Here is a 22,664-nt window from a genome sequence, read left to right on the forward strand (position 1 = left end):
AGACTATTTTAATTCCCTCTACACCTGCCTCAGTCAATCTGCTTTAAATCGCCTACAGGTGGTTCAAAATGCAGCGGCCAGGTTATTAACCAGAACTAGCCGTCGGTCTCACATCACCACTGTTCTGGCATCCCTCCATTGGCTCCCTGTAAAATTCAGAATCAACTTTAAGATCTTGCTAATTACATATTAGGCACTGCATGACCTCGCCCCCAGTTACATTGCTGATCTCCTTGTTCCATATTCGACCTGTCGAACACTTCGATCCTCTAATCTCTGCCTTTTATCCATCCCCCACTCAAACTGCAAAACAAAAGGTGATCGGGCCTTTTATGTTTTAGCCCCAACTCTCTGGAATCACCTCCCCCACCAATCTATTAGAGCTGCTGAATCTCTGGACTGTTTTAAGCGGCTCCTAAAAATAGGCAAGCCTTTCTATAGGCCTCATCCACATGTGTGTTTGTTTGCTTTTGTTTGATCTGTTTCACATTGTTTCTATGTGTCATATTGTAATTTTTCCTTGTTTTTTTCATTGTTTGATGTTTCATTTGTGTTTGAAGCACTTTGTAACGGTGTGTTTTAAAAGGTGCTATATAAATAAAGCTTTACTTACTTACTTACTTACACATTAGTAATGGCTTTAATATGTTATGTCCTGCCCTGTCTGTGTTTATATATATATTGTTTTTGTTATATTATAAATATGGAAAATAAAATGTTGGAAAAAAAGACACAATAATAGGAGAAGTCTAGAAGAATACAGATTCTTTGGTGGCTCCTCCCTGGTAGTAAATTGACATAACTACATGTCCCAGAATCCCCAGCTTTTTTCCTCAACCAATCAGGATGCACGTAAAATATCACGTGATAATCCAGCCCAGTTCATGTGTAAGTGACTTCCACTAGTCAATGGTTGCTTAGCTATTTGGACTGGAGAGTGGACTGGATAAGACAGTTCCTCGTTGAAGATTATCAGGAAAACGATCTATCCAGTAGATACATGGACAAGTCTACTTACTCTACATGGTGCACGATTCATCCGTTGCTTTAGATTTGCCTCCACACACCTCCACAACAGGTAAACTCATGCTACACTGCAAGGTTTGTCACTTCGGGACTCTCCTTTTGAGCCTTCAGGGACACTTTGCAAACGCTTTCTATTGCATTTTCTACAGGCAATGTGATGGTAGTACTAACGTTACATGGCTAATGTTAGCTAGCTACGACTTTGAGTGCACTTACTTTGATTTTAGCTTCAGCTGTCAAACTTGCTAGCTAGAAAGAAGTCGTAGTAGCTAGGTAAGTATTGATCAATGGTCAGCTCAAATGCTCTTATTTGATTGGTCAGTGGTTTGAAAGGTCGACCAATAGGAAGGTCAGGTTTAGGGTCAGTTAACTTCCTGGTTGGCTGAACAAGGTTTGATTGGTCAGTGGCTGAAAGGTCGACCAATAGCAAGGTCAGGTTTAGGGTCAGTTAACTTCCTTTATTTTTTATTTCAAAATTACAGTATCCATAGTAACAGCAGAAAACATTAAAATCATTTACATACAAAAGAAGCATAGCAAAAACATAAACAAAGAGCTGTGTCAAATATAAAAGGACAACAGAAATGAAACAAAACCAACATAAAATAAAATAAAAAAATAAAAAACACAATAAAAAACAAATAAATAGATAATAAAAAAAAAGAGTATGACAATAATTTCACTTAAAAACTTTAAAGATATTTCATACATTCATTGTTTTCACTGCTTTTTTGTTTTGTGAGGAAGAAATTGTTGACAAATATAGATACATTTCTTTCATAAATACAAAGAAATTAGGCTTTTTTGGGGGTAAATTTACACTTGTGAATGTGGAACTTATTAATTAAATTAATAAGAAAAAATGCATTACTGTCTTTGTCACAGTAATCATAGCAACCAAATATAATATTTCTATAGTACAGTGCAAAATCTGAGAAAATGTTAACAGGTATAAAATTATTGACATCTTTCCACAATTCACATGTAAATTTACAGGACCAGAATAAATGAGAGCAAGTTTCAGGATGTGATTCATCAGTTAACTTCCTGGTTTTCTTTTTTCTTTGTTTTGTTTTTTTAACTCTATTCTTTCTTTTTATCATTATTATTATTATTATTATTATTATTATTATTATTTCTTTTCTTAATTTTATTTCAGTTTTGAATGTTGAAGTTGTTTTCTCTAGTGTACCTAATGAGTTTGTCTATAAGCTCATCTACTTAAAAATTGCTAATAAACTATTGTAATTACAAACTGTAAATTGCATATATGAAAACAACCTTGGAAAAATGGAAAAAAATAAAATAAAGTATATATATATAAATTATCATGTGAATCTACAGATGAATTCCATGGTATTTCATGTTTTTTTAACATTGCGAACCATTCATGAATGTTAACAATTATTAACACAATGCTTCAGGGTTAGAACCGGTTGGAAGAGAATGTTTTGCTCGTCACAATGTAAGGAATGAGTTGCGACATCAGCAGACGTTTTCTAAATAAGAGAGCTATTGTAAAACCTAGTAAGTCACTCATTTCTCACATACCAACAAACATAACAGAGCTCCTAAAATATAGACACTGCAAGAATGTTGATATCAAATCTGTACTTTGAAAACTCTGACTACTATCTTATCAGTAACTACCAACCATGCATGGTATGCTGATAGTGATGCAAAAGTGATAAACATGATCAAGACTAAAACTTGTGTTGCCAAAGTGTTGTTAATATTCTTAGCAAGTCAGTAGTTATTATTAACATAAATAATTGTAATTATCAGCAAAATAATTACTTATAAAATGAATGATTTGTAACTATATATGCAACTATTTTTAAAGTCTAATCTTTTGTTTTCAATTCTTTATTTAGAGGATAGATAAGAACATCTCGCCAACTACAAAGAAATAGCTTTTCAGTTACAAAGAGCACTAGTAGTCTGCAACAAATGAGCATCATACTGTATCTTGATCTATGACTTTTTTTTAAAAAGAATATCGACATACTATACTATGACGTTTTTTTTTACTTTTTTCGACATGCTATACTTTGATATTTTTATGACTCTTTTCAACATAATATACTATAACTTCACTTTTTTATACCATGAGGTTTTTTCCCAGTTATCCTTTTTTTTAACAATATAAATCCTATACAATTTCAATAACTATATACATTCTAAAAAGAGGGATGTATGGTAACAAAGATGTACATTAACATTAACACCACCACAGTGGATCTGTACATTTGTTAACTCCATAAAGTGTGGCCGTGACTGTCGTACATAAGAAACCCATTTTGACCATAAACCTAGTTCTGAACTAGTTTGATCCAGTTTTCTGTGTGTCTTCTCTTCCGTGTCATGCCCTGGTCCGGTCTCTTCATCGTGTAGTTTTGTTTAAAGAAAAGTCTTTGCATGTTAAGCACTAAATATTTTCTTTATTGAGAACATGTTTGAGAAAGTGTATTGTTAGCATTGTAATCTGGTTCTAATGTAATCCAAAAAAAATCACTGCCTCAACTGCCACTGTTTCTGACCTTTTTTTCCCTTTCAACCTTTCCCAGCGTTTACCCACCCCCTAACAGTGACTCAGCAGATACTGTGACGACCCTGATTCCCTGTGGTAACATGTCCATGTTCAGCACGGGCATCCTTGTGCTGACGTCTCCTCTCCACACCCTCCCCTTGCGCATCGCCCCAGTGCTCAGCTCGGCCGCTCAGCTAGTAGAGCGCACGCTGTACGTCCACCTCCACCCTGGGCTGAACCTGGGCAGCGAGAGCCAGTCGCGACCAGTTTTCATTCCACCGGTAGTGGACCTGTCCACGTTCATCGCCCGCCTTTACAGCAACGCAACTGATGTGTGCGGCCACCTGGATGTTCGTGTTTTGCTGACCAATGTTCGCGCTCCGTCAGCCACCTCCAGCGGGATCCCAAACTGCCCCTTCCCCACGCCACAGTTTCTGTCTCACTCCCCGGAGGTGGTGCTCACAGACTTTCCTCTGCAGGACCCGAGTCAGGCCAATCAGGTTACGAAGCGTCTGCAGAGGTACATGGGCCACTGCTACGTGTGTAGCCCCGCCCTGCCGTCAGTGCTGCTTCACCCACAGCTAATGAGACTGCTGGAGGAAGAGGAAGAGCTGGAAGAGCCTGAAGAAAACGCAGAACCTTTGGAGACCTACGGGGACGTGGTTGTAGGGGGGACGTTTGACCGGCTCCACGGGGCCCACAAGACGCTGCTCAACATCTCATGCCTGCTAGCCAATAGAAGGTTCCTTATTGGTGTGTGTGACCAAGCGATGCTGAAAAGTGAGTAGTTCATTTTCAGTATTGCCATTCAGGAATGTGTATTCATGTAATTTCTCTGACATGCTTTTCTTTTTCCGACTTTAGGAAAAGTGCTAAAGGAGCTGGTGGAGCCCTACTCTCTGCGGGTCCAGAGACTACAGGAGTTTCTGGAAGACATCAAACCCTCGCTGCAGGTGGAGATCGTGCCCCTCGACGACCCCTTCGGAGTATCAGTGGTTGACCCCTTGCTGCAGTGCATTGTGGTTAGCGAGGAGACTAGGAAGGGAGGCGAGGCTGTGAACAAGAAACGCATTGAGAACGTAAGTTAGGAAATCCACGATACGCCTTTCCCGTTGACTTTTCCCCAGTTGGTGGGACTGTGTCCCAGTCCATTGTTTACTGCAATGGCCTGGGACACAGTCCATACATCTTAAGCCGCCCACACATGATCAGCGGTAAAATGGCTCTGTGCTGGCTGTGCCATTGTTTTCCTATGGGGAGAGCGGTGCCGCCCGACTTGGTGGAAGCGCTATCTGTGTGGCGCACTAAAGATCATATTATTTCAACTTTGACCTTGGTTGCCGCTGACCTTTCAAAGTGCAACCAATGACATAACAGAAGCAACTGTCGTTGTTGCCTAGAAACAGTGAATGCCGTTCCCCGCAAACTTTTCAATGATATATTGGTCAGTAAAGATCAAATGTCTTATCATGTGCAGGCAGCTTTAACGTACAAAAACGTACTCTGTTATTAGTGTTTTGACATTTTCTACAGCTGATTTAGAAATGTTTGTAATAAAATTATAGTATGATTAAGGTTTTTTTTGGCAGAATTCTTTACCAACAATTAAAATTGTATGCCACAGATGGTCCTTTTTAACATATGCTTATTTCAATATCATGTAGCACTAGTACAGTTTTTAGGCCTAGTGGTCAAAGGTCAAGGTCACTGTGACCTCACAAAACATGTTTTTGGCTATAACTCAAGCATTCATATGCTAATTATATCAATTTCACACAAATGTCAAATAGGCTAAAATTATGTAATGATGAGATTTGGGACAGACATGGATTAGTTGGTGGAGACATGCAACTGCAAGGCGGTACTTGTAGATTTAATGTAGGTCTGTCCTTTTATCTTTTCATATGTCAGGAGATATCTACTGTTGCTTTCTACACAGCACATTTTATTACATAACTGTTCTCATCTCTCGTGCCAGGTTCTATTTCTGACAGTCAGTGAGCTTTACTATACACTAAACAGTCCTAGTGTACATTTTAATCCTTGTTCAGATCCAGATATAGGCGACCCTAGCCTGGGTACGCATTGGCAGCACATATCTGAGGTGTTGTGTTCTCTGTTTCCTGAATCAGGGCCTTCCACCTCTCGTCCTCCACGAGATCCAGCTGCTTAAAGACGCCCACCACACGGAGACGGAGGAGGAGAAGATCAGCTCCTCCAGTCTGCGCTCTCGTCTGCTGGGCACCCTCCTCACCCCGCCCAAAGTAGGTCATGTTTAAAAATCTTTCCATTTTGATAAGGGCTTTCAATGCATATATAGTTGTATACTGTATCTATGATGAAGAAGAAAACATCTCCTACAATTTAGATTTTATGTTAAAAATATATATAATTTAACAAAGACATCAGTTAAAGTCGTTTTCATTCCTGTTTAATTGAAATTCATTTTCAAGTGTTAAAGTAGCTCTGCACAGCCTCCAGTCATGAAAAAGTAATTGCCAAATCAGTCATGCTCTAAAGTTCATTTGATTTGTATTCACTCACTGACAAACACAACAAAACATTTAACTCTGCCAGTTGTTTTCTCACAGCATTTGAGTAGGTGAAGAATAGACGTTTCATATAAAACACACAGAAACTTAAGATACTTCTTAATGTTTAACTGTTCTAACAGGAGCCGTCTTGTCCAGGTAAAAAAGTAACAGCATTTCTTTCCAGCATATGCCAAAGTACAATGTCTTTTTAAAGTATTAAGCAACATAACACCATACTTACATAATGAAAAGAGGTAGAATTACAGATTTCTGTGTGTTGGGAGTAGACAGACCAGTTCATTAGTTCACAGGTACACTGGAAAGGAAGGAATTTAACTGGAGAATGAACATGAGTAGACTTTGTTTTTCCTTGCTGATAAAGACTATTGTTATCAGAGAGACAGTGAGCTCCCCTGCAGCGTGGGTGGAGAGTGTCTCTGAGCAGGCCTGACTTGTTTTAGTAGCTCTTCATGTCAGTTGTCAACGCGAATATACATTTTTGTCCCATCATCACCTCCACCCATTATTGATGCTATCTCCTGTTTCCTCTACACTAGGACACATCCCATCTCGCTCCTCTTCCGTACGTGATTGGCCTGACGGGAGGCAGCGGCAGCGGGAAGAGCTCCATCGCCAGGCAGCTGGAGGCTTTGGGCGCCGTCCGGATCGACTGTGACAAGCTGGGCCACGAGGTGTACCTGCCCGGCACTGCAGCCTATCACAGAGTGCTGGAAGAATTTGGGTCAGGTGAGGAAACCGTTGTGTGCTGAGAACGGGTTGGGCTACGGTTAGAGATGATACCTCACACACTATCGGTCTACTCTGATGAAATATAGGACGATGATGCACCTTTGCATTGTTTTTTCTAAATATAGCATACAATTAAACTGATATTTTTTTTTTGGTGAGCCTTTCTTTTAGGTGGCTAAAATACGTTTTACTGCCGATGGCCAATAGCTTATTTTCATGTTGTATTTTTAATGTTAAGCTGTATGAAATCTCAGGTGTTGCAGTGCAATAATTAGTTTTTTTCATCACTTTTAGATCTTCTGAATGAAGATAAAACCATCAACAGACGTGCATTAGGAAGAAAGGTTTTTGGAAACCAGGTAATATGAGTAGTGTTTCAGCACATCAGGACATTGGAAATTACATGTCAGACTACATCACTGTGTAGCGACAATTTACCAAAGGTGCTGTTTTTCATGCAGGAGCGGTTAAAAGCGCTGACAGATATTGTTTGGCCTGAGATTGCACTTCTGGTGAAGAACAGAATCAGCCAAGCCAGAGAGGAAGGTACTGTATGGACTTATATGTATTAATTAACAGTAAAATAGTTTTTATGTTCATACATCCGTTTCCTATAGTTAGACTAATGTACTGATCTTATTGACGTATATACATAGATGATAAAGAAACTGTGTCCTCGCTTTGTACTAGAAGAGGTTTCTCATGTGATCCTTTGCTCTTTGCAGGTAAACAGGTGTGTGTGTTGGATGCAGCCGTTCTACTGGAGGCCGGCTGGACAGACATGGTCCACGAGGTCTGGGTCACCGTCATCCCTGAGGAGGAGGTAATTTTTTTGCACCTGCAGTCCTCAATACAACAAACATGGAGTCACATTGGCCTGAGTGATTGTGAAAAAAATATAAGGACGTAAACAGTGACGAGTGCAAGGTGAAGAGTTAAAGTTAAGTTGACATTTCTGGCAGTGAAGGGCTGTGTGGGTATCACCGTGCAGTACTTTCTACCCCCACTGGGGGGCGCCAAAGTTGGACATTTTTAAATTACACACACACAACAAAATAAACCCTCACCTTGTTAGCATGACCCACCTGCCTCCCCTTGTTTCCCCTCCCCTCTCAAGGCTGTGTTAAGGATAACAGAGCGAGACGGCGTGACCACAGAGGACGCCCTGCGCCGGCTGCAGAGCCAGTGGTCCAACAGCAAGCAAGTCGGGCACGCCAACGTGGTGCTCAGCACGCTGTGGGAGCCGGAGGTCACTCGGAAACAGGTCAGACACTCGTCCTGCCATCAGTATAGAGTCTTCACGTCTGCATTACATGAAATAATTAGATTCTGTGCAAAAGAAAAATGCATTTTTGTAATAATTATCCCACTGTCTTATATTTTAAAAAGGTACTGAAAGCCTGGAATCTCCTTCAGAAGAGAATCTAACAGAGGCAAGAGAGACAGGTGTGAGCGTCTACACCATCTCAGCTGTGACCCATGCACACAGAACAAGCGCGTGTCACGCCCACGGACACACAAATGACTGATCCACATAAGGAAACGCTGCCTTAGAAAGAAGTTGAGAATGGTTACCGTGCCACTGCAGCAAACGCGACGAGCTCTCTCACTTCTTTGACAAAGACTCAGTGCCTGATTGACTTTCCACAGGATTTTAAACTCTAGTTTTATGTTAAGTTGAAAGATGGATGAGGGAAAAAAAAGCACTTCATAAATGATCTCTAACAAAAATGATTTTGGAATTTTAAAGCTGGAATTCACGTTTGGGATTAATAAAGTGTTATCTTATCCTAAGAATTGTAGGTCTGTTTTCATCCAAAGATGTATTTTTTATGAATGCATGCCTTCGAATAGGTACTGTTATTTAAATATGTCCAACAGTCAGCAATCCCAGATCATTTCAAGACCAAACCTCTCTGTAAAGTCTAATATTGTGGGCGGTCACCTTGAAGTTCTGTCCTCGAAGTATAAGTAATATGAATGTAGCTGAGAAAAGCCACTAATGGTAAGAGAAAGGTGAGGTACCGCATTGAAAGATTGTTAAATCACAGAATTAAATGTTGTTTATCTTTGTGGTTTCGGGGTTGGGAGAATATTTTAACAAAAAACAAAAAACAAGGTTCATTATATTTGAGAAATATGTGCAATAGATTAGGATATTTTGTAAAATTACCAGCGTAGTTGTCATGTTGACATACACCGGGCACTGAAAAAGATTGACATAATAGTGAAATTGTATATTGATTGACTAATAAAAGGAAAAAGCATGTGTAAAAAAGAGTCAATATCTTTTAATCTATAAATGAAATCTGATGAAAAATCTTGAGTTCAAATCCAGGACCGAGCTCACATGAACATTCAAATATTCATGTCTCTGAATACACCTGAAAAAGCCAAAAGGGACGAATCCTAATGTGTTTAGCTTCAGATTCTACAGTGAAATTATAAACCAGCGTTAACATGAGAATAAAATACCGCTTCATTTCTTTAGCCATACCTTAATATTACAAGTATTGTCCAACGAAGTCAGTGAAGTGTCATTCGGTCACACAGTTTGAGAGAAATATCAAGCGTCTTTGATTTCATTGTCTTGCATGTCATCTGGAAACTCACTGGAATAAATAAATTGATAAAACATTAAATGAAATGTTTTCAACCCATGAGTGATCTCTGCTTTTTCTCTCATTCATTTTAAAGCTTATGAAACAAATGTATTTTCATTTGCTGCTAAAGTTTATAAGAAGTTCAATATGTACTTTCATAAAATAATCAGCATGGACAATTTTATGCTTAATTTGGATTTGAAAAAAAAAGTATGCGTCACTTTCAACCAAGTATTTTTCTTTTCTAGAATTCAGCCTTTAATAGTAATGCTTTAAAAAACATTTGCATTTGAACGACATTTAAATGTGCAAAATGTGACTTGTGTGAACGGTGCTGAGCTCAGCCACAGTAACATGATATCACCTTGTTTCAGTGCAACAAACCCATGTGCATTGGTATTTGAACATGCTAACGACACATTAAAAGAATACAGACTTAGTAAGTGCACTAGTAACTGGTGGCTTGTGAGAGAATAGGGCTCTTGGTATGCGTGTATAGAAGACAACACAACCCTTTTTGCCTTGAAAGTATGTGTAAGCAGCCTTTTGTGTGGCAGTGAATAACTGTCCATCTGTGTACTGACGTGTCATAAAGTCCCGGCGTTGTCGAACCGTTCACATCAGTCTACTTCTGAAGAGTCTCCTTCCAAATGAAGGAAACTTGTTTTCTCCAAAGTCACATCTCCACTTTCAGTTTGGCGGAGCACATTGCCTCCCCAAGCTTGTTGCCGGCCCTGCACACATAAACCCCCGAGTCAGAGGGCTCCAGATCAGCCAGAACCAGAGAGCAGAGCCCGTCTTCATGTTGCTCCACAGTCACTCTGCCCGATGCAGACACCGGCTTCTCGTTCTGAAGCCACTTCACCTCCGGCTGCGGGTAACCTGGGGTTGAGACAATAAGACAGTACTGCAGAGTTAAGATGGCTGGTATTCATACAACAAACCACAGTCTATGCAACAAACAACATGTTCAATATTCACCAAGCCTATTGCAGTACATTTTTAAGTTTAAATGCATAGTTTGATATTCTAGGAAATATGTGTATTTGCTTTCTTGCCAAGAGTTAGATGAGACGACCAAGTGCACAACTATACAGACTGTAAAGTAAATATGAACTTTCAGCCAGCAGCCATTTAACTTAGCTCAGAACGGCGAAGGCATGACCGGCCCTACTCTGCTTCTGATTGGCTAGTACTCGTTGCATTTGTTGGTTGGATTGGTTAGGTTTAGGAGGAGTGAGATTGGTTAGGGTAAAAATATCATTGTAAGCCAATCAGATGCAGAGTACGGCAGATAGGAAAAAAATATATATCGTAGCCTGGCGGTCGTGTCTAGAAGGTAACACCCAAAATGCAAAACTCTCGCGAGATGGTTAAGGTTAGGCATTGACCTCGAATGGTTAAGGTTAAGAAAAGGTTATTGGCAGTGAGTCTCACGAGAGCTTTTGCAAGTTTTCGCAATTTGGGGGATTACTTTGTAGACACGACCCAGCCTGACGCTGTCCAAATGTAACAAATAACTTCCTGGTTGTCACCATGAGGTTGCCGGGCAACCAGCAGAGTGAGACTATAGGAAGTTTCTGCTCGAAATAAAAACCCTATATAAAACCACAGCGTAGTTTCCACTCTTCGGTTTTGTACAAATTAAACAAAGTAGATATAACGCAAAATGGTGAGCTTTAAAAAGGGTTTTAATTATCTTCGGACAGAGCCAGGCTAGCTGTTCAAAACTGTAAAGTTGTGCACCGTAAAATCAAAAACAATGAGCAGAAAGATGGTGAAACGCTCCATAGAACTGATGGGAACTGCAGAGTCGGGTGATAAATATCTGTGGGTTCGTCTGTACGATCGATCCTTTTAAAAAGGGGATAATTTAAGCTAATTTTAAGATGCATACTTGCATGTTTACATGCTTTAATGTTAAAAAAATGCTTTATTTTTGACTTTTTTACTTTTCACCCTCTGCCTGAAACACTCCTGACAACTGTTGTGATTGGTTAATCGAACCAAACTCTTCAGACTCTGCTCCAGCCTAACTAGCTTTATTTGAGGGTGTGCCAAACTAGCCGGTAGGCAGGTATTATGCAAATGCGTAACTTGGTGACATCACCACGTTACAGAAGAAAAGGCGGGACTTCAAGCAAGGCGTTTTAGGCAATTCAGGAGCAGTGTTTCTGTGGGGGAGATTATTCAAATTCAAAGGAAAAGTAACTCCCTTTGGTGTGGACTTTGGGCTTTGTAACTTTGCAGACCTTTTACATGCACAAAGAAACACACTAAAGGAAGATGTCCTCTTTAAAAATACATAGTAATTTGATCCATAGCTCATATAAAAACATGAATCATAGCAGCTTTAAGTTTAGTCGGTTTATGTCTCATTCTACTGCAATCAGAGCATTTTGGAGTCTTTTTCGCTTCCCTTGTAGAATGTGGTGGGCATTATTTAATGAAGTGCAACACAGTTCAGTCACTCTACCATTGACGAGGCACGTTAGCTGAGCTGTTGCTCCTTTGGGGAGGGTGGCGTCCTTCAGGGCCCGCTGGAAGCGAGGTTCACTCTGAAGCTGCTTATCCAGCGACTGGATGGCCTCCTCTGCCTCTTGGCTCCAGCCTGGCTCTGGATGAGAGGGAGGGTGATGATGAATAAAACGGAAACAAGGCTTTACAGATCACAAAAGGGTAAACTTGAAGCGACAATCGGAAACTGTGAGTCATCCGCCATATGTACGTAGCTCCAGGACATAGGAGGGCATTGTGTGTGTGTGTGTCTTTTTATCGGCCTTACCCTCTGAGGAGCTGCCAGGAGAGTCTGGCCTGTTAGAGAGATTAGCCATCCGCTGTAGGGCCAAAACAGCCTTGCCAGCTTTCTAGAAGTTTAAAAGGACAAATAGCACTGGATGACAAACTACACTCATAACCAAGCTTAAGGTCTATAGCGGACAATGGATTGAAAGGTCATCATAGAGAAGTACTGATAAGAAAAATGCTTCATCTGTCCAATGCTGTGCTGACGGCATTGTAGTCATTTTTCAGTTACCTTCCACTTGCGCTTGGCCAGAAAGCGTTTAATCTTCCCCTTATTGAGTGTCTTGGTGGGTCTGCGGCTCAGCACGGTAAAAGAGGCCATCCAGGGGTGGGCGAGGGCCTCGGTACAGGACAACCTGCATCTAGAGAGCGCAGGTGGATTGAGAGGGAGAAGCAAAGGCTGTCAAATGCCAGCAGTCTCCTCCGTGGATTATCTGCTGCATAAAATAAAATCGTGGATTCCCCTGACTCATATTCAGAGCTCGCTAAATGGTTTACCATGCAAATTACTCTGGAGATGGTTTGAAATGTCACACAGAATATTTTGCTCATAACTGCTGTGCTGTGACATTATCAACTGGAGAGATTACTCTTATAGCTGCTTCACATAGGTACTGAGCTTCAAGCTTTTCTTATTGCATCACATAGAGGTACTTGAATCCAAGCAGTTTGTGACCACATTTATCGTATACTGTAGGCAGCCTTGGTGAGAATTTGCCATAATGGTCCATAATCATAAAAAGAGAAGAAAACAAAATGAAACAAACCTCCGGTCTTTCTTCAGCATGGAGTTGATGAAGTCTTTAGCTTCATCAGAGATGTCCTCAAAACTCTCCTGGTCAAACTCAAAGCAAGCAGCAGTCACGAGAGCCAAAGTCTCAGCGTCGTTGTTCCCCTGGAAGGGTGATTCTCCACTGAGCCTATAGGACACGAAACAATTTAACAATGAATGAAACATTTCAATGGTTAATCTATTGTCATTGTACAACACAGGATTGCACAATTAAATGCAGTTGTAGTCTCTTTATGCTACATAAGAAGAAACAAAACTATGTTTTATGGAAGAGTGTGGAGGATGAGTTGAAGAGTCTCACAGCCTGATACAGCAGCAGATGAACAGGCTGGGGCGGGTATTTCGCAATATTTGTTAAATGTGAAAAGTGTTTCAAAATACCAATTTAAATTGAATATTGTCCTGGCCTACACATCAAAGTCTACAGATTTAAGAAAACATCTTTGTTTGATAAAGATCCCTGAAAAAAAATCACAGCATTATCATTTTAATATGTTTTTCAGTGAAAATGAGAATAATGTAAAAATTATCATACCCTCTAATAGTCAAAATAATCGCACCTAGATATTTTTTCAAAATCATGCAGCCCGACCAATATCACTGATGCTCAGTAGATGGGTATCAATGATGTTCTGGGTGGTTTTAAATCCCCCGCTGCAGAGCCCTCCTGTCCTGGGTCATACACATGCCATGCTAGTTAGTAATGTTTCCAGTCAGGATGCTTTTTATTGCTCTTCTGGGAAATTTTCCATACAAAATAGCCCTTTGAGCTTTGTTCCCCAGGATGGAGATGTGTGATGGTGACGATGATGTCAGATTGTTTGTGATGCTGAGTCCAAGGAACTTAAAACTTGTTAACTTGCTCCGCCTCAGATACATTGTTGTCGACAAGGGTGTGTGTCTTAACTTCCTGTTTCCTTAAATCAATGAACAGCTCCTTGGTTTTGCTTACGATGAGCAGTGGCTTGTTCTCTGAGTACCACTCTGCAAGATTGTTGATTTCCGATCAATATAGCCTAAGTATACACCCATATATATATATATATGTATATACAGTATATATACTGTATGTGTATACACTCATGCAAGCTAAATGTTTCTGCAGAGACTATGTTTGTACCATTTAACAAGGGGATTTTTATCATTGTCCCGAGGGTAAATTAAGTTTATTATTCCCTCAAGTTTAAGAATTGTATTACTTATGTTAAGTTATGATGGGCTGTAGTAATACAACATCACCAGCAGATGGCGCCAAATGCATTTGTAGAATCATTTGGATAGATTTTAATTAAATTTGCATCCTTGACATAATACAAGTTGGTAATGTATTCAATTTACTTTTCTGACCTTTTTTCAAATACCTTTGCCATAGTTCACATATATACTGTAGGTAAATGATGAATAAGGAATAAATACTGGGGATTTATGTAGTTTGAAGGTTATTTTCTGTCCCACATTTTATGAAGAAGCTGAAATGCCCTCTATGATTACAGTTTTCACTTCCACAAAGTTTCCCCAGTTGCATTTTTTTCTCAGAGTATGTTATAGGGGCTATAATTTAAACCACTGCACCCTTCGTTCCACTTACAGGATGAAGCAGATGACTCCGATGCTCCACATGTCCGTCTCCAGGCCCACAGAATCAAAGCTGATTACCTCGGGGGCCACAAACTCCGGCGTCCCATGCATCACCATCAGAGGTTTACCCTCCTCTGGAGAACAGGACAAGAGTTAGAAACACACTCAGATATTCAAAATGTCACCCTGAATGTTTTGCTTTCACCTCTCACCACAGATGACTACAGTCATCTGTAAATAGACCACCCAGTCTGAAGATGCAGCTTCCGGAGCGTCACCAAGTTTACTACCTGAATTGGCTTCACAGGCTTTGCTGCAAGTTGTCTATTTAAGGACTTGATATATGGTCAAGACATTTAGAATTGACACTCCTTGAGGTTACCTTTGGTTATTTTTTGCATGTATTAAAATGAGAGACCCTGTGTAGGCCTTGCTGTGTTGTCAGGATAAAATAAGGTCATACTGAGAGGTTGGCAAAATACTAAAATATCTTTGTTAAACTTCAGTTAAACTTGATGCAAAGTTTTATGCAACCAAGAATTATTTTTAATATGTGAAACATAACAGGAAGCATTTTATTCTCCATGCACAGCATTGACTGCTGCCTTATAAAGACCTCTGGATTTCCCTGGATTGTAACTTTCATTGGAATACACACAGGATGTGTCAACACCCACTGGGTGATGTATTTACCGTCCCTAGTGAGCAAAATGAAATAATGCTGCATTCAAGGGAATTGCAATCTCAAAGAGGTCCTTTTCATTTTGCTTCATATTTACCATATTAGGACATGACATCCCAGTGACATCACTATGAGACTGTTTTCCACAAATCCAGCTAAACTCACCCAGTTCACTAGCCAGGCCGAAGTCGATGATCTTGATCCGTGTACCGGTCGTGTCCACACAGACGATGTTCTCTGGTTTGAGGTCCAGGTGGACGATGTTCTGCTTGTGAACGTACTGCATGCCCTCCAGGATCTGCTGCATGTAGCGGGCACTGGTGGGCTCTGTGTGCTCAAAGTTGTCGTCCACGATGCGTTCAAAGAGCTCCCCGCCTGCAATACTGGACAGACAAATAACATCAATCAGGTCCATGCTTCAAAAATAACCCTTTGCTACTGTAGCCCTGGGACTAGCAGTGTTCAGCAGTATTTCTCCCTATGGAGTTTTATCAGTTGAAAATATTTGATCCAGACTATCCAAATGTTGTCATGTAGTCTAACTGCTTTTTATTTTTCACTAAATGGCATCTAAAAATGACAGTTGACACAAAAGACATGTATCCATCACCCCATACTTTAAGCTATTTGGTCCTAAAGACTATATTTAGTGATCAGGAAAATGTCACAGCATTTGTTCCGATTAGTCTAAAGACTTGAAATTTGGTACAGACATACTTTGGTCAAGTATGTAACAGTAAAATCACGCTTTTATCAATAGTGAAATTCAGGATTTGTGGAAATATTTGGATAAAACACTAACATTGTGTTTATTAGGGCTGCCCACTCTTAGTGGATTAGTCGGATAATCGGTTGTTTTGATTGAAGATTTCTTTAGTAGATTTAGTTGTTTTTTTGTTTTTTTCATGCTGAATGATTTATTCTAAGTAACCTATGAGCTCATCTCTGGAAAACACAAGATTTAAAGTGGTGCTTTCGTGTGATTCTTTTTGGAGAAACTCAGTTTCACAGATCTGTCGATTAAATCAACTGATCGATTGGTCGACAAAATCGTACAAGTGTTAATCAACTAAGAGTTCTTTGGTGTTTTACACTGCATTTGTGTGCATGTCTTTGATGTTCAACTTGTCACGAGTTCATAGATACCAAATACTTGATTGTGCTCCTTGTAGTTTCTGAGATGCAGACATTTTTTTATACTATATTTAGTCTTTGGGAACATGGGATTACTGTTTTTTCTTAAAATATAATAGAGTATATTGCAAAACCAGTAGTCCCATCATGTGCCCTAAGACTAGATAAAGTATGATAAAAAATAAATAAATAAATCACTTTTTAGCCAAACGGTTTGACCGATTTTGAAATTTTCTTCACATTTATGCTTAGGCAAGCCCAGAGTACACTTCTATAAAATCAAGTGAAAAAATTCCATTGCAACCATATGTTTTTTACATGTCTTCCCGCATGGTTTGCTTGCATTTTATGTTTCCAATGGTTTCAATTGAGATAATTTTTTGTCTTTTTGCACTAGTCATGCTAAATCTCATCTCTCAACAACCTTGTATCACTGTTAAAAAACAGTGACTATCCGTCAGTAAGTCACTTTTCCACTCCGCAGTTACTTACTACTCCATGACCATGACCATCTCGGGGCGTGTTTCATAGGCAGCCAAACACTGGACCAGTTTTGGGTGGTGAAGACTGTTCATGAGTTCGATCTCTTTGCGAGCCGCCGTCCTGTCCTTTGAGGTTCGGCCTCGGTAGAACTTCCCTGCAACCACCTGATCCGTGTCTTTGTGGGACATTCGGTACACCTGGGCAAACTTCCCACTGGAAATGTTTCATCCAAAACAAATAAAGAGCCATTACAACTTTACTTCACTTTGAAAGCCATGCAGTTCTCCGTTTAATTATTGGCAATATACATGAGAATCTGAAGTGTATTGAAAAGTTTAAAGACTCAGTGCTTACACTCCCAGCTTCTCAAGCACATTGTAGTGGTCCTTGGCCTTGTGTTTGGTGTCGATGGTCACTGTGATGTACGACTCAGACACTTCCTTCTTTTTTTCTTCTAACAAAATACACAGGCGACAATAAGCACAGATAAACCTCAAATCCTCTCCTCAAACATTTCACAAATCCAACATGTCACTCACTTGCAGTCTCCATCTTGACACGCCCAGACTCCTGGCTCGGCTCGCTGACCCCCGCTGAGTTGTAGGCTCGGACGCGGAAGCGGTACTGCCCCAGAGGCTCCAGCCCTGAGCGGACGTGGTAGGATGTGTTTTTACACCGGCTTGTCAATTCGGTCCAGGTGTCCAGGTCCTCTTGTCTGACCTCCACTTTGTAGCCCAGCACTGCTGTGCCTCCGTCGTAACTGGGACCAGTCCAGGACAGGACCAGGGACTGAGTGGACAGCTGGGAAACAACAGGATGGGATGCCGGTGGGTCGGGCCGGTCTGAGGAGAAATTCAAGAACAAAACACCTTTATTCATTTACCTAGACATGAGGCAACAGGTGTATTTGAGTCACTAAAAGGTAGCATCATTTGGTGGTTTTTTGAGCATTTTTTGGACAACAAATACCAGTGTTGCATCACCTCAAGGCACTCTAATATTTAAATAATGAGCTGTAGACCAATGTGAGCCTCACCTATGACACTGAGGGAGACGGTATGCTGGGCAGAGCCTCTTCTGTTTCGTGCTATGACGGTGTACGAGCCGTTGTCTTCTGGACAGGCCTGAGAGATCTCCACACCAGTTTGTGTCTCACTGCTCCGGACTGATATCCTGGGCCCTCCTACCACCACCTGGAGAGGATGCAAGGTGGAAGTACATATATAAGCTTTTACTGGTGCAGACTTTCAATGTGAGAATATAAACTAACAACCACTGAGACTCCTTTTATTATTATTATTACCTTGTCTTTGTTGTAAACCCAGCAGCAGGCCACGGGGACAGAGCTGCTCCTGAACTCACAGTGTAGTCGGGCCTGCTCTCCAACTCGAACCTCCACCTGCTCTGGAGGCTCTACAAACTCCACAGGAGGCCCTGAGGAGAACCACACTTTAACATGAACCTGAAGTACAATCAAATTAAGCTTTTGCTTCAGTAGTTGCGGTGTTCCTCCACTCACCTTTGCTTGTGGAGACTTTTGCTTGAAGGTTGATATCTCTGATAGCTGTGGAAAGTGAAGGAGGAGGTGGATTTACAGGTGTGTGCTGCTATAGGCAGGTTTAAGAAGTATCTGACCAATCATGTGTGAGCAGTCATGTTTGGTTGCAGGGACACTGCAATCAGCCAATAAGCCTGCAATTGCACTTTTGAATGAAAAGGTAGGCACTGTTTTCAGGAGCCAGAAGCATTTGTGTTGGTAGACTTCAGTGAAGTTTAAAGACACAATCAGTATGTTTTTATTAAAGCAGCAGTAGGCAGAATATTTTTTTGCATCATTGGGCAAAAAACCCATAATAACCTTTCAGCATATTGTAATTCAAGGGTTCTGAGAGATAACTAGACTTCGTCACAGGCTAGATTTTAAAAAATCACGGGACTTTGGTCAATCACAGGTCAGAGAGAGAGCGTTCCTATTGGCTGTTCATGCAACGGAGGCAGCTCTCAATCCCTCGCGAACTCCAAATTAGGCAGCACGGATCAAATATGAATCAAAATTCTGTTACTGTAATGCCTATTTCTTGCCTCAAATGTTTTCAGAAACATCTCTAAGTGTACTGTTTAGCTGTAAAATGAAAAAGTTTGTGACCGGGCAGCCATGTTGAGATCTGCTCAGAGGAAATACCAAGCACCGCCCACCAGCCGGAGTAAACTTTCTCATTTTACAGCTAAACAGTACACTACAAGATGTTTCTGAAAACATTTGAGGTGAGAAATAGGCATTACAGTAACAGAATATTATTCATATTTGATCAGCGCTGCCTAGATTGACCGTGTGATCGGAGTTTGCGAGTGATTGACAGCTGCTCAGAGACAGCAGGCTCCAGCTCGGCTCTGATTGGTTGTTTTCCTCCGGTCTGTGAAATCTTGCAGATGCCATTAGGAGCACCGGAAGACACAGAGGCACATGATTTTTTTTTTCAGATTACATGATTCATGCACTACTGGATATACCGGATATAGTGACTGCTATATAAAATTAACTTTTCTTTAATCATTTTTGCTCCAACTTGCCTTCTTCAGCTACTTTTTAAAGTATTCATAAGAAGATGAAAAGCAGAGAGAAGGAAGGACTTTATGGGTGTGTAACAATACAAAGATTTTTTTCGGAAGCTTAACAAAAGTTTATGATCTACCTTTGTTGTCTTCTTCTCTGTGTCGGCTTTTTTCTTTAGAAGCTGAAGACAATTGAATGTTTTCGGCAAACGCAGCCTTGAATGTGACCTCACTGTGCAACTCATGGTTGCTTGTTCTGGGGATTTCCTTTGTTGCTGTTTCATTGCAAACAGATTGGAAACAGGTTCAGTGTACACAGACCAAGTTAATATGATTCATTCAAGGACAGGTCATAGTGTATGTGATGAATTTCTAACTGGACACTGTACTCCGGCTTTACCTGTGATATGTAACACAGCACTGCTTGACTGTTTCCCAGCAGTGTTCTCAGCTATGCAGGTATACGTCCCAGCATCTCCAGGTGAACACTGAGTCAGAGCCAGACTGGCAACACCGTTTCTGAAGGAAGTTTTACTTGAGTGCACCATCTCACCTAAATGGGTAAATAACAAACACATGTTTTTTACAGTTGAGGATGATTATTGTAAAACCCTTCTCATAATGGAGAGGAGCATCAGACATTTACCATTGTGTTGCCAGGAAATGCTCAGAGGTCGACTTCCTGTGATAACACTTTGAAAAACCGCATCACTTCCTTCACATACTGCGCTGTCACTGAGTGGTTGTTTGAAGTGAGGCGTTTCAAGCGTCTGCACAGGTGTCAGTTTGGACTCTGAAAGCAGAGTGAGAGAGAAGTTCAGGGACAATGGGTTTGTTTTCAGATGAACCAGTGTTTCCTCCATCACTGACCAATCAGGAGAAGTCATTAGCTGATGTTTCAGTGGAGAGTTAGGGGCTTTTCCACTCCAGACATGATTTAACTCAGTGGTTTTCAAAGTGGAGTCTGGGGAACCACAGGGGGTCTTTGAGGGGTAATTTTACTATAACTCCATCCATAACTAACACAATGACAGTATGTCATGTGCAGTATTACTTTTCTATTGTAGTTTACTTATTTTACTAAATGTATCTTTTATTATTCTATTAGGCACGGGTGTTAATATGACTTCTTATACAATTTATATTTATTACCTTGTTGTGTTTTTTTATTCTTACCTTGTTTGATTTTATCTTATATTTATTTTAAAATATAAATTTAAATATATATATATATATACATTCATTAATAATATTACTTATATTACTATTTTTGGTCATGGGTTCATACACTTTTCTGTTATAAAACATCTACAAGCAAAGATCCTATCAGACGGGAGACCCTGCATGACAAAATCTTATCAAATGGGGGTACGTGGTCTAACTTGTGTCAGTATAGGGGGTCTTCACCTGAAAAGGTTTGGGAACCACTGCTCTAACTTATCAAACTGTACTTTAAAATGCACCGTGTGGTGGATGTAATTGAGGAAATGAAAATATTAAAACTGTAGACTGTTTGCTTCCAGGCTGAGCAGCATCAAGTTTCAGTTAATCAGTTACTTGTTGCTGTATCTACTGTACACAGTTGTAAGTGCAAGCGTGGGGGAATTTGACATGATGTTAACAAGATTTTCCCACTACATGTGTGTTTGCACACGTGTAATTTTGGCATTCAGTGTGTGCACATTTGGGGTAGAAAAATAGGGGTATAGGTTGCGTGTCACTCCAGTATACTCTATAAGTGCCTGAGGATATCTCTGACAACAACAGGAACTACAAAAACAACTCATTTCATAATAATCCTGTTATATATAGAGCTGCACCTTAACTAATATTTTGAAAGGTAGCAAACTAGCCCCAGGGGAGCTAATCATATCATACATTTGCAATAACAGATCCCAGTTCTCCCGGTTTCCCTGATAGGCCTTTGCAATGCCTAAGTCGAAAGTAAACTTGGCTCATGGCAAGAATACAGAAAAAGTCTAAGTATATTTGATTCATACTGACAAACAGAAAAGTGTTCTTGGCCTACTTGTACTTAATCTTTTGATCGAGATATACTTAAGAAAAGTATAATTAAGTATTCTTGCGTTATGGGCCTACAGAAAGGTATACGTGGCTTGCAGTTGTGCTTACTTTTTGATAGAGTAGCCTGTTAAAGTGTGTGGGCTGAGGGTCAGGAAGGGGTGTAACTGTGGTAAATGTTATGTATACATTTACAGTTATGTTGCATTATCCAACAATAAGTTTTTCATTAAATATGGCACATTAAAAAGTCAATTTTTCACCTGTTTTTTTATAGTCTTTACCTGTTGCAGATGAGACTCCCAGTTTGTTGTTTCCCATTGACGTCCTGTTATCCAGTCCATCCTCTTTCTTCTTCCCCACACAGAAAGTTCTGGATTGAGGCTTGAGGGCCAAGCGGAAAGTAGACACATAGGTCTTTGGCTTTCCGCCATCTTTATCCATCCCTGAGTAGAAATGATAACCAGTCACTCATCAGTCAGGCCTCTCTCTTCCCCTCTTGGTTGTGCTGTGTTGTGCTCAGTGTGTTGAGTGTTTGCCCTTTGCTGTATTCACACATGCTTAACAGGAGGAGCCTCTGCTTTCAGGCTGCCTCTGAAATCACTACCCACCCTCTCAGCCACAGTATATACACAGGAAACAGCCCTTTTTATCGGAAGGCCAATTTAAAACAGACATGTCCACCCCCCACTGTCCCTCTGCGTCGAGAACAAGAGGGATGTTTGATAGAAAACAAGTAGGAAACGTGTGGGAGAGACAAAACATTCCAAGCTGAAGAGAAACAGAAGGTGGATAGAGATAAAAGAAACACCCAAAACAAAAAAAAGTATATTTTACCTGGTGTCTCTCTTCTCCTCTCAGAACATAATCACAGATTCCCACTGTCAGCTTCTTTTTGCCATTTTGGCCCCCTGTAAACACCTATTATTGTACACACTCAGTAGGTTGAGCAACACTGCCGGAGTCACCGCAGGAATCAAGAAGAGCCTGTAGGGCAGCTTTCTGTGTGCATTACCTCTGCTGCTGCTGCTGCTGCTGCTGTGAGACAGACAACATGCAGAGAAATCACTGAAGTGGCTCCGTAGTTTCCAGGGGTTGAGTTTCTTTGAATGAAAGTGGAGACGTGGGCCCATGTGACCACAAACAGCTGTAAGTTCCACATGTAAATGAG

General features: G+C 40.5%; 2 protein-coding genes across 7 annotated transcripts; one reads left to right on the plus strand and one right to left on the minus strand.

The window, feature by feature from the left end:
* The first annotated feature begins 872 nt into the window (after positions 1–872).
* On the plus strand, positions 873–9,118 carry coasy (CoA synthase). Of its 2 annotated transcripts, none has more exons than XM_037755387.1 (10): positions 873–1,078; positions 3,584–4,336; positions 4,421–4,635; positions 5,689–5,820; positions 6,648–6,837; positions 7,135–7,199; positions 7,302–7,386; positions 7,566–7,663; positions 7,958–8,104; positions 8,230–9,118. In XM_037755387.1, the coding sequence occupies exons 1-10, from the start codon at positions 1,024–1,026 to the stop codon at positions 8,266–8,268; spliced, it is 1,779 nt and encodes a 592-aa protein (XP_037611315.1). In that variant the 5' UTR covers positions 873–1,023; the 3' UTR covers positions 8,269–9,118. The 2 variants fall into 2 exon arrangements, with proteins under 2 accessions (XP_037611315.1, XP_037611316.1); XM_037755388.1 differs by having other exon boundaries at positions 884–1,078; positions 3,594–4,336.
* Positions 9,119–9,677: 559 nt separating this feature from the next.
* On the minus strand, positions 9,678–22,490 carry LOC119479601 (myosin light chain kinase, smooth muscle-like). 5 transcript variants are annotated; one of them, XM_037755383.1, is made up of 18 exons: positions 22,331–22,490; positions 21,778–21,939; positions 20,118–20,264; positions 19,872–20,024; positions 19,612–19,746; positions 18,438–18,491; positions 18,222–18,352; positions 17,955–18,111; positions 17,458–17,760; positions 17,273–17,372; positions 16,928–17,131; positions 15,467–15,684; positions 14,630–14,753; positions 13,016–13,168; positions 12,481–12,610; positions 12,229–12,310; positions 11,920–12,060; positions 9,678–10,325 (listed from the first exon to the last, which is right to left on the minus strand). In XM_037755383.1, the coding sequence occupies exons 2-18, from the start codon at positions 21,935–21,937 to the stop codon at positions 10,120–10,122; spliced, it is 2,598 nt and encodes an 865-aa protein (XP_037611311.1). In that variant the 5' UTR covers positions 21,938–21,939; positions 22,331–22,490; the 3' UTR covers positions 9,678–10,119. The 5 variants fall into 5 exon arrangements, with proteins under 5 accessions (XP_037611311.1, XP_037611312.1, XP_037611313.1 ...); XM_037755384.1 differs by lacking the exon at positions 22,331–22,490 and having other exon boundaries at positions 17,273–17,369; positions 21,778–22,009; XM_037755385.1 differs by lacking the exon at positions 22,331–22,490 and having other exon boundaries at positions 18,438–18,482; positions 21,778–22,008.
* Positions 22,491–22,664: the final 174 nt, after the last annotated feature.

The sequence above is a fragment of the Sebastes umbrosus genome, chromosome 20 (genome assembly GCF_015220745.1).
Source record: "Sebastes umbrosus isolate fSebUmb1 chromosome 20, fSebUmb1.pri, whole genome shotgun sequence".
NCBI lineage: Eukaryota > Metazoa > Chordata > Actinopteri > Perciformes > Sebastidae > Sebastes > Sebastes umbrosus.